At 40.1% G+C, this 12,895-nt stretch overlaps 1 protein-coding gene across 1 annotated transcript in view; it reads right to left on the bottom strand.

Annotated features, from left to right (window-relative positions):
• The window catches only part of ARHGAP10 (Rho GTPase activating protein 10), a gene marked incomplete at both ends in the record, with an annotated part of 154,493 nt that overhangs the window by 1,481 nt on the left and 140,117 nt on the right, over positions 1-12,895 (bottom strand). Inside the window, 2 exons of the mRNA XM_081999649.1 lie at positions 8,898-8,989; positions 10,462-10,593. Coding sequence (XP_081855775.1) covers positions 8,898-8,989; positions 10,462-10,593 — 224 coding nt within the window. The remainder of the gene's footprint in view (positions 1-8,897; positions 8,990-10,461; positions 10,594-12,895) is intronic.

Below are 12,895 nucleotides of genomic sequence, written 5' to 3'. Positions count from 1 at the left end.
AAAAGTCTGGGCTCATATTTATAATGAATATGTTTGACAGAAAGATCCCAAAGGCAAAAAAAGACATCGACTGTTACCTTTTAGGATCTGTGCACACACGGTAACTTACATTACTATTAGTAATTAGCAGGCCCTCCTCTCCCTTTGTCAGTTTTTATTCCACAATTACAGAGTACACGCGCATTTGAAACAGCATCACTGACACCACCACAAACCTCCCTCCAGAAGCTCCACCGCAGCGGCTGTAATTCTGCGTTTCCAGCAAATACGCCAGCAGCTCTAGCGGGCACCTAAACCTCCCCCCGAAGGCTCCCGTGCCTACGGAGCACATCTGTGTTACAGGAAACAAGCTCCCAAAAATGAAAGACTAGGAAGGAAAACAACTACAAAACTCAGAAGTAGGAAATGTCTACTTGTCCTCTGGAGCTCAACCTTAATTTACATTAGAGAGAGAAGAGGTATTACTCACATGTGAGTGTCTATAAATCACAGGCCTGTTCAGAATGAGGGTAGCCCTCATCTGAGTGGATCACAGTGAAATTTAAATTTATCTAAAATTTACCCAGGGGAGGAAATGCTCAAACGATGCTGAATCACTTCGCTCAACACAACAGCAAATTTCTAAAGAAATATTTTCTAAACAAGTTTGATACCATAATAATGGACTCTGCTCACTGCAGCACGTTCAGAGATAATGGACGATGGCCGAGCAATTGGACTTGACTGACAAAGACCATTTTCAGCCCAGAACGCTAGATACGCGTGGTACAGCTGAGCTCTCTGCTTAGGAAATTAAATATCGTACACGTACGTTACACAGCTCAGGGCCTCGTTACTTGTTAGCAGAAGTTTCTTGTAGACTCTACGAAGACTGAAGAAAGACTCCGCAGTCAGACTACACGTAAGATCACCATTTCCAGAGACCAGTCTTTTTGTAAAAAAATCACACCAGGAAGTAATTCCTAATATTCAGCAGTAGTGGTGACTGTCATGTCGGGTAAGACTTCTGCCCCCATTCAAACCACCTTCGGCAAGAAGGGTTAAGATACCCACGTACATCACTGACCTCTTCTGTAGGCAAATGATATTTGTGGGGAAGCTGTCCCAGTGCAAAGCTGCTTTAAGCTCCAGTGATCCTGTTTTCTTTGCTAATCCATGTCCAGAGTTTAGTGTACAACAGCATTAATTTAAAATAAAAAACACTTTACCACACAAGAGACGTTTTTGCTATCATGCACAGCTCCTCCTAAACCCAGGACACGGGCTATTTCTGAAAAATACCCTGCTCAAGAAGATGTTCCCTAGTGTCCCCTTTCTGTCATTTCTTCTGTCAGCAACAATTACAGTTCTTAGTACTTTCTCAGGCCTGCCTCATTTAAAAATACCTTGCTGCAGAAACCACACATTTGACCTTAAAACTACAACTCATTATTGGACCAAGCCTCCCATAAGACTAAGTCTTATGTTGGCTAGGGACAGGAGGGGAAAATACTTGTAGTCTAAAAGATACAGAGCAGAGAACTAATAAGTAAATATTTTCCAGCAAGGTTTAACAAGTGCATAGCAAGACTGCACAACAAGACCGAAGAACCACCACTAAACGCCATCACCTCTTAGGACAGTGGAAATAGCAGTGAAGTTGAGAGCCTGGAGCGGGACGGCAGCTGCCTCAATACCTGCTGCAAGGCCACTGCAGCAGTCTCACTCTAGTGGAGCCACCGTAGAGAAGGAGAATGTCTGACCATCAGTAATGATGGCAAGCGCTACGGAACGATCACGCCAACTCAAATGGACAAACAAAATCAACAGACTTCCAATTTGCAATAAGATCTCCAAGTAAAAGCTTTTCTGATTTCATCTGATCAAGAAACACAGTAAGGTCAACTTGGCATTTGCAGCATTTCTTCTTACTTTTCTGTATTCTCCATAGGAAAGAGCTTCGATATTGCCAACGTTACGATCATCTAACTGCAAATATATAGAATTCGCAAGCGGCTCTTCCCAGAGACCCAATGCTATAAGCAGACCATGTGATGTTTTGGCAGCTCAAAAAAGTTTCACGAGTCTCAACTACAAATGAGACCAAGGCTCATTTCCACAGTGGTATTAGTTCATTGCCTAGGGGCTACTAACTTTACCAGGACTGAATCAGTCACTGAACCACACCGATTTCCACACCTTTGTGGAAACTAGCCGTTTCAGGAGGAAACTGAATCAGGGGAGGCAATCTAACATGCGTGGTGCCTGGCACGAGAGGGCCTCCTTTTCCGATGGACTACTTTACCAAACAAAGTAATGACCCCAGTGAGCTACATAAATGAGGATTGCATTTTGTGGGCAAAAGAAATCTCACTGCTAAAACCACTACAACACCAGAATGCAATTCTGTAGAACTCGATCACGCCGGCCAATTTTTCACTGAGAAATTAAATTAAAGCAACAAAATGTGCTTGCGAGCCCTCCGTGTTTAGAAATCCCTATGGCTTTTTGAAACAATCCCTATGGGTAAAGTTGACCGCAGAAATACACAAACATTTAGCATGCTTAGGGCTAGCATGGAATTTGAAATTTAGAAACTTGCTGTTTCCCTTAAGTATGTTGTGACAAGCAGAATTATCTTGTGGACAGGACACAGGGCTAGGAGTCAAGGGGTCTTCTTCCCAACCCTGTTAAAGATTTACTGTGTGACCACAAATAAAACAGTCTGCCTATAAGGGCTCAGTCTTGTGAACGAAAGCAAAACACACTGATAACACCATGACAAATCAGAAAGGTGGAATTCCCTATATAGAAGGGAGACTTCCCTATATAGAAGTCTCTAAGCTCCTACTACAGCTGGTGGAGATCTAGTCAATGCAATGAATAGAGCGAGAACCCGAAGGAGAATTTGGCTCGCTCTAAAATAGAGGCAAGCGGTTAGTCAGCCAAGTTGCTGATGAGTTCCCTGCGCTATAACTTGGTGACCTGTGTGTAGACACTGAGACTTGAGGTCTTTCTCCTGAGTTGGTTCCCATCCCACCTGACAGCTGAGCTTCTCTGACAATCCCGTACACACACCAACTAGAAGGTAAAACGCATCAGTTTAAACATCTTCCATTTTAAATTTCTCTTCTGGAGACCACTGCTTCCACAATGCTGTTGGCAGGAGCAAAATCAGACTGGTTAGGGTCAAACTACCTTGAGTGACTTTTTAAAACTTCTAGCAAAGTCAATAGGAATTTGGTAGTGCTCATCTAGTACTTTTTATTGGTGATGTGTTTGCAACTTTCAGCAGCAGCCTGAGGTACCTACCCCAAAATGGCATGGAGGTATCTAAAAAGGAGAACATCCGTCCACAGCCTGTACACTCAGTTTCTCCAGGTGTAAAATGGAGATAATTAATACACATGAATGTTTCCAAGTGCTTTGAAATCCACAGACAAAAGGTGCACGGAAAAGTAGCTTTATCCTAATTTTCACCTCAACAAAAGAATTATTTGCACACGCAGTGCAATACAGTATTTGGGGAGTAGTACATCTTCTCTTTGATGTAAATCCTTCATTTGTCAGTACCCTAAAGACAGACGGTCCAGAAACCACAGCATGAATAAGAGGAAAGAGAGCACCTTGAAGTCAAAACCAGGGACATTAACTAAGGCTGGCACTTTGTTACACGAGGCAAAACAGAGAGGGACGACAATGGCTGTGTGAGCACGGCTTTCTTTGTTCCTACCAGGCTTGGTAGGGACGATCGGTCCCACACCTTTACTGAGGAAGATTATTATAACAAAACATTTTCTCAGTTTTCCCCATATTTTCTCTCCCTTAAAACCTGATTTTAAAAATTGTAAAAAGCTTTGACGAGAGCTATCTTGACAAGTTTTCAGGAAGCCTTCTTGCTAGCAATACTGCCAAGGAATTTTGTTGTGTAAACACCAGTTACCCTATCTAAAACACTTCTCCCTAGTGAAATTCCCATTTACTGACTTCTAAGCAGTCTCTTTCAAGAACCAGAAATTTAATAACACTTGGCTCCAAGGCTGGCAAGGTTTCAACGCTAGGCAGTCTGATTATCCTTTCCGCGATTATTGGGAATATCTGCTTCAAGAACAACAACAAAAATATACAGCCAGCATATGTCTCTCTCAATCTCAGATCATACTCTGCTTCTTCCCATATGTGCCCTTATCCAGCTGCAAACTCTTCAAGCTTTGCCTGTAACCACTTGAATTATATTGTTATGTGCTGTCAATATAGCCTGTAGCAACTGGGAAATAAAAATATTGGCACAGCCTCAGGTAAATGGAATTGAAGATTTTTTTAAAAAATCCAGTGGATATTGTTCACATTATTAATTTTCTTACACAATTCAATTAAATAGAAAACTTTGCCTTTTCTTTTTAACTTAGCAGATGGCACCTTAGCATTTATATTCTATGACACTTCAACAGAAAGACTGTGGGATTCAGGGTAGCACAAGGTACATGCAATATTGAAAACACATGAATATGCAAATGTTCAGATTCTATACAGATTCCTATCAGGTGATATAAAGCTTAATTTACAGAATCAGAATCACAGAATCCCAGATGGGATCTTCGAGATCAAGTCCAACCGTTAACCAACACCACCATGCCCCCTAAACCATGTCCTGAAGCGCCACATCCACATGTTTTTTGAACACTTCCAGAGATGGTGACTCCACCACCTCCCTGGGCAGCCTGTTCCAATGCTTGACCACCCTCTCGGTGAAGAGATTTTTTCCTAATATCCAATCTAAACCTCCCCTGGCACAACTGGAGGCCATTTCCTCTCATCCTATCACTAGTTACTTGGGAGAAGAGACCAACAGCCACGTTGCCACAACTCCCTTTCAGGTAGTTGTAGAGAGTGATAAGGTCTCTCCTCAGCCTCCTCTTCTCCAGACTGAACAACCCCAGTTCCCTCAGCTGCTCCCCATAAGACTTGTGCTCCAGACCCCTCACCAGCTTCGTTGCCCTTCTCTGGACACGCTCCAGCACCTCAGCATCCTTCCTGTAGTGAGGGGCCCAAACCTGAACACAGGATTCAAGGTGCGGCCTCACCAGTGCTGAGTACAGGGGCACGATCACTTCCCTACTCCTGCTGGCCACACGATTTCTGATACAGGCCAGGACGCTGTTGGCCTTCTTGGCCACCTGGGCACACTGCCGGCTCATGTTCATCCGGCTGTCAACCAGCAACCCCAGGTCCTTTTCCACCGGGCAGCTCTCCAGCCACCCCTCCCCAAGCCTGTAGCGTTGCGTGGGGTTGTTGTGGCCAAAGTGCAGGACCCGGCACTTGGCCTTATTAAACCTCATGCAGTTGGCCTCAGCCCATCGATCCAGCCTGTCCAGATCCCTCTGCAGAGTCCTCCTACCTAATTTAAATATTAGTTTTATAATATCCAAACTTAAAACATTAGTAAATCTAACCTTGTCAACCTGACACACAAGCAAATATTTTTTCCCCCATTTAGAAATAGGAAATGGGGAAGGGAGTAAAGGTTAAACTCTTACCTTCTTGCACCAATATTACATTTAGCTGCTATGACAGGTGCAAGACTGTACTTCACTAAATGCCATTATCCTGTCTCATGTTAGAGCAGCCAGAAAGATTCATCCAGGATAATAACAGGGAAGAGAAAACTGCTGCAATCAACATCTATGGACCAAGAGAGACAAAACAGAAGAACAACAGGGAAGGGAAATGAAAAAGAGAAGGAAGGAAAATAGAAAAGAGAGGGAAAAGAAAGGAAAAAACTCAACAAACAAAGAGAGGTGAAAGAGTCAGGATTAGGAAAGTGAGACAGGCAAGGTGGAGAAAGGAGAGACGGATAAAACCTTCACTAATGGAGGCAGCACTTTTTAGCAGACATTAATTTAACAGTTACTTTAATGGTTGATACTAGCTGTACGTCAACTTGATTGATGCGTTGTCACTTTGATAGTTAAGGTTATTGGTAGAACTGCAGAATTGATTTATTATTACTTTAATTCTTCATTTGGGGACTTTATTAGGGCATATGGGAATTTAAATTGAGTAACGAAAGAACCTGAATTGATTCACTGGAATCTGATCCCAGCACAGCCACAAGGGTGCCTAGCGCAAAAAGAAAGGAAGGAATTTCAGAGGCTTCAAATACAGAGACTGGTCTGCACTTCTAATGATATTCTCAGAATATCATACACACATTCTCAGAATATCATTAAAAGTACAGACCAGTCTCCCTATTTGAAACCTTTCTATACTGACAGAGCCATCCATGACATAACCTATTGGGAACCATTATGGAATGACCGCTAACTTACTACATACATCCAGTTACTGCCTTATTACTTGGATGCTCTCCTCCTTTTTTCTGCCAATCCACAGCCTTCCTTAGGCTGAAAGCCCTGCAGGGCAAGGACAATGCCAATAAAATAACCAGGATACAGTGGAATAAATCAAAACAAATGTATTTAAGGAGATGTGATCTTTCCCATTGGAAATCTGCAATTAGGTTTTCAAAATGCAATCCGTGTAACCTTTTCTCAAGTTTCCAACCTTATTTGTATGATGACATGGAAAAAGAGTCTTACAGTTGAAACATTTCTCTACAGCTGCCAAAAAGTCAAATTCCATACTTGTTCTTGGACACTCCAACTCTCTAGCCGAAAAACTCAACTGAGGCTGTAACGAAGCAAAACCCTAGTAGCTTTGCCATAACTTCTAGCGATCTCTTTGCACAAGAAAAGAATCTGAACATTGCTCTCACACAAACGCGTGACACAGAAGCACCTGCTTCTTGAAAGAGTTTCTCATCCCATGCCAGCACAACAGGTGTGCAACCCTTGCTGTTCCGCATTGGAAATGCCTCTCTTTTTTGCATCAGATCTTTTCCCTCATGCACTAGGTTTTTTTCCTGTACACAGTTTTATGTCTGCTGAAGACCCCTATCAGTCATGTTTTAAAAAAAAAAACTAAATTAAAATAACTGGTGTTAGAGACTTTTAAAAGAGCAATCATTTAGCTAATTCATGTTTAAAAGGTCTCCCACCTAACCTGAGTCAGACATGATTTGCCTGCAAGGCAGCTCTAACAGGAAACATCAGGTATGATTTTGTAAAGTGAGTGCTAGTAGGGAAGAACCTACTGGGGAGCCCAGACCACCTTACGCCGCAAAAAAAGCAAAACTGAAGTCTGGACCAAGCTTACCATTTACTTGTTTGGGAGGAGGCAGAGGACAGGAATGTCCCGTGCTCTGTCTGCTTTAAAATAAGCATCGCAAAGAAGGGGAAGGAGGTGTCTATGTGCGATTTTGTTGTTGTTGTGATACATGCTAAAAAAAAAAAGTTCTGCTGAGCTTCCCATTTGTTTCACCTCGTTAAAAAAATTAGGAACCTTCTACTGGGGTTGGGGAGGACAGGATGAGAAGATTTTCCTAATGTGAAAAACCTTCCCACACACACTTTTGATCCAGTGCTAACAGAGTCAACAGGGTGCATTTTGGGAAATATAAGACATATTTAGTTAGCTTTTTAATGCCTGCAGGTTGATTTTTTCCAGCTGTTTTCGATTGTGTATTTTTCTCTTTTTCCTGCTGGATGTAAACTGGGAATTTGGAATACTCCTCCTTTGATGCACATCCAACCAAAGATTCTCACATGTGGTATTTGAATGACTGGGCAGGACATCCCCTAAGCGCATTTGGTCATGCAGATTTAAATACCACTTTCCCTCTGGAAAGCACATATCAGATTTCTAACCTGGTAGCAAGCTAAAAGCTGACAATGAATGAGAAGAAAACGGGCATCATTGCAGAATTTCCAGATTCTTTAGAGGCTTGTATGCCTCTTACTACTCCCCTGCCTCTAGACAGACTGAAAGACTGAAATGCTGGCCTCGGTACTCACAAGGTTCTTTGGGATGCAATTCTCAGATCACTTTGAATCCCCCAGTCTTCACAAAATCTGGGTGAAGATTTGGCCAAACTTAAGAGTCTTCTGGCTTTTAGTATGAAATTTTTTATCACAGTCTTATATCAAACAATCTTACCATGCTGCTTAGAATTATTATTATTATTAAATTGCATTCAAGTAACAAGAATTGCTGAATTTGTCCAGGCCTTGTTGAGCTATTCCATACCCTCTCTTTCTTCTAAGAGGAACTTCCTTGCGATAGGAAGAAACTACGCTCTAATGTAGTCTTCTGCATCTTCAGAGTTTGTGTCACAGCTGTCACTGGCATAAAAACTAAAACTGTTCCTATCAGTTTGAAGTCCTTGTGCAGGTGCTGAAGAGTAGAGCCATGGAAGCTTACTGAGGACCAACAGTGTCTTGAGCACAGGAATCACCTTCTGGCTCATTTGTAATACTATATTGGGGTCCATAAACACAGGCCTTCATGCTGCACCTCAATGAATATTCCTTTTTCTACAACTACATACACACACTAAGGCACCCCTTGATCCAAAAAGTAAACACTCCCTTTTCCCTCCAGCGATCACCTGATTTGCCTAGAGCTCTGCTTCCTTGAAAATCCTTAAACAGATTTTTTTTTTTTCTTTAAATGAAATCTCAGATGATATTTTACAACAATAATACACATTTTAAAAAAATACAGTTTCATAGGCCAAGACATTTTTCTCTATCGCTGAACAACTTTTTTTTGGTACTACAACACATTTAAATGCTACTGAAAAAGTAGACCAATTGAAAGTGTCTACTCACCGGAAATCACAGGCATTGCCTCACAGAGCTAAGTATAATGCTAAGTAGCTTCTGTGTGTACCAGAAATCTTCTACGTCACCGTGTGCCATCAGCAACGTTGGCAGAAAGCAGGTTTTTTTATCCAAAGCCAATTTTCAGTTTTGTCAATTTGTTTTTCATTGCTTTATATTTACTCAAGCAGTACTTACCATCTTCAAAAATTGCTCCTATCTGAAATGATAACTCAGAGCTATGTTCTGCTTCGCATGGATAAACCGCTCTTGCTTTTCGGTGGGCAATGCTGAAAAAAGAAATTATGAATTATAGTAATTTTTTTTACTATTATGAAGACATTCTCCTTTTTCAATCATTTTCTCTCCATTCTCATTTAGACATGACTAAAACTTTAAACATAATCTCACATGCATCATTACAGGCTTATAATTCATACACACAAATACCAAAGCTGAAGCTTCACAGCTTACTGTTGGCATTTTTGAATTTTACTCCCAACTTTATGCACCCTTATTTTTATGACAGTTAAACTCGACTTTCAACTACAGTTAAAATTTTGCTGAGCGCTAATCAGCAATGAAATCAATAGTAGGCAAAGCATACTGTACTTAATTTATAGACTAATCATCATTATATCTTCTGAAATGTTTCTTCATGAATCTTGCAATGCAGCTTTTCACTACCACTGTACAGAATTTGCTTTTTATATTGGTTTACAAAACAACAGTGCTAGACATACTGAAGATGCTGTTTTGTCCTAAACACAGTAAGATTTCAAACATTTCAGGCAGTCTTTGGGAGGTGTTCTCAGGGTGCTCAGTAATAAGCCATCAATATGAATTTGTCCAAAGTACTCATTTCTCCAAGTACCATAAGCAGAGATCTTGGAATATACAAGTAATTTTGGCACTTCTTATTTAAGCATGCCTTTGCGAACTGACAGTTTGCTGCTGCCCAATGATGCTTTGTTTAGACACAGCACCCACATCATTAAATCATCTTTTGTTCAGCCCAAGCAACAACAACTACACATAAAACATTGGGAAGGATTCTCCCTGCCCCAAGCAACTTGCAGTCAAACAAACAACGCAGTTCTGGTGCAAAGTGCGACCAGTAATGAGAAATGGAATTTTGTTTCCAAGTGTTGGAAAGATTTTATGAACGTACCCAACTACTTTAATTAGAAAAGCAAATATTCTAAAACTTGCAGAAAAAAGCTAAGATGGTGGAGACCTTCAAAGGAAAAAGTGAAAATACTTCAAAAGATGGACGACAACAACATGGAAGGAAGCAGAAACAGGATGGAAGGACAGTAGGCCAAAAAAGAGAAAGAAAAGAATGAAACCACAGAGACAGGTAAAGACAGGGGAAGCCTTTCAGAGGCAAGAAGGCTACGTTGAGGAACTTACATTTGACACGGGTGGCTATGGAAAAGAAAAAAAATCTGTATTTTAAAAGACACTGTAAAAGAATCACTGCAGTAGAGAGACACTATGAATTGGCCACCCAAATCAGAGTCTGCTTGTTATTAACCAACAAGCCACCGGCTCAATCTGGGTGCCTTCTACAAGGAAGATGTTCAAAGGAAAAAAAAAGAAAAAGTAGACATTTTATTCTGTCAAAATCGCTAAGGTTGCATTTCTTGATTTGAGATAACCATTCGCAAATTGCAGAAGACATGAATTAGCTATTTTTACAAAGCTACAGGGAAAAGGAGGCAGATGAATAACCAGCAGAAGCTGGAAGTCTACGTCATACCTTTCCACTGCCCTGTCACTCCCAGTGGCAGGGTTAGGGAAGAAGAAAGTGGATGGTGTAGTATTTGAGGCAGCTGGGATAGCAGACGGAGTATTCATCCACGAGACCATCGATGGGCGGCTTTGACCATGACTAAGAGGAAAGATATTCAAGGCAGAATTAACAAGGTGAATAGAATTTCTTTTCATACCAAAATGTTTGAATCTTTATAACTAGATAACTAGTTAGATCCTCAAATTAAAAACCAATAATAACATTGAGCTGATTTTGCAGACATGGCCTTCGTATGATTCTGCATTTCCTCCTTGAAAGTATTTCTCCTACATGCCCTACATCCTAAGCTAAGACAAATTACCTGAGATGTATGACATAACCAATAAAAAGACAAAATTCCACATTCCCTATCTAATAAAGACAGATACAATGAAACTGCATATAGCAGGCTATTATTTGAGCTGCCACTTTGCCTTTACAAGTTTTGATCAATCTATTTAAAACTCTTCTCAGTGCTGTACTAAGGCATGTATGGCTGGGAAGATTTCAAAAGAGGCTGCAGCTCTTACAACATTGGGATCACGATGCCAGCTCTGGATTGAGGTCTCATTCGCTGCCGTCACGAACACACTGTTCAAATACGTACTAAAATTCATGGCTGAACACATAGTTGCCACAAGAGGAGAAGAAATAGCAGACAAAGTTAAAACTTTTATTAGTCACTGAAAAACATGCGAAGTCCTCCCCAACATAAAGGATGTTCCTAATTTTACACCTTAAGGTACTAAAGCATTTCTGCATTGGAAGGCTTTCTTCTACCACATGGACAAAACAAATAGGCCAAACATTTAATGTCAGCAGATCTTTGGAACAAAGAGCTGGACTTCAAGCAGTTTCTAAGCAGAAACAGAATTAAGATCATTCGCACACAGCTTTCACACAGGAATCATCACTCAGAAGCACAGGCATCAAAATACAGTGTTCATCTTATTCCAAGTTTAGTTCATCTTATTCCAAGATTAACCTCTTAGACAGCATAAATCTGCAAAGTACCACCAAAATCCAGGAATCCAGTCAAGAAGGTTTTTGTGGGGGTGTGAAGGCACATCTAATCAAGGTGGATTGACCAAAAGCAAAAAAGGGATCAACAATCACCCCAGTTATAATTGTAAATGAATAAAAGAAAGCAAGAAACCTAACTCATATAGCTGATTTTAATCTTCTTGTGCACTGGGATATTTAGTTTCTAGAAGAAAGCATCACTATTGTTGGTTTGCATAAGATGGTTTATAACCAAATACAACTTTTACAAACTGATTTTTCTATCCAATATATCTCATAGTCATTCTAGCAATTACATAGTTAGGCAGACATTCGTTTTTACTGTTAATTTTTAAATTTAGTACATTATAAAATGGTGAATGGCACATTCCTTATTTAACAAGACAATAGTTTCTCCTTTGGGTCTGTGTCAGGCAGCATTTGGATGAAAACTGGAATTCACAGTGTATGAAAACAGCATTCTACAGTTAATTCCACTAATAAAAATTAAACTTAAATGTGCTGGAATCATAACCAGAAGGGTTTATCAAAGCACGCTCTGCTTTTAAAACTAAGAGATTTACCAAATACAGGAAGGAATAATAAGTAGTAAACTGAATGAAAAGCTGGATTGTGCTGACTAGAAACATATTTCATGCTTAACTTTGGGAAGAGGACATCTAGTCTGCTTCACTGCTTCTGAATCTTCCAATACAAAACTATCTACATCCTCCAATAATTACATACCATTGAAGACCAGCACCTACATGTCTTTTCTCTAAATACTGAGAATAAAAAATTTCTCAATGCTACTGTAAGGTTTATAAAGTTTGCTAGAAAATAGGTTATTTCTCCCTCATTCTGTGCATAATGTATATGTGCGATTTAATTTAAACTCAGTAACATAAAAGGTGAACCTCAGACAAAAGTTTTTCAAAAGTGAATTAAAAAGAAGTATCCTACTTGCATGGACTAAACTATTATAGTTAAAACAATCCTGATATTTAAAGAAAAAACGTTTTCCTTGTGCTCTTATTTATTCAATTCAAATAAATTCCAACATTAAGATTTGTAGCAGGCTCATCTCTGAAACCTGTAAAGCTACAAAAATTGAAAAATAATATTCCAAGTATATTGCCAGAAGAGTATTAAAATGTCTCTAATGCAAAGTAATCACAATTCAAGACTATTCTACCAAGAGGTCTTCTCTAGTGCTTACCTCAGCTGTGTGTTGTTTGGTTTTCAACAAGTGAAGAAGAAAATCTTTCATTTATTGAATATTTCATTGAAACACGTATCATATTAATCCATGCAACTTACTTGATCAGCTCTAGGACAACACACATACCACCTGCGTGTAAGACACAGGATTAATGCAACTTACTTGATCAGCTCTAGG

This window comes from Phaethon aethereus, assembly GCF_964289735.1.
Source record: "Phaethon aethereus genome assembly, chromosome: 4".
NCBI lineage: Eukaryota > Metazoa > Chordata > Aves > Phaethontiformes > Phaethontidae > Phaethon > Phaethon aethereus.
Note: the sequence above shows the minus strand (reverse complement) of the source record. Positions and strands in the feature narration are given on the sequence as shown.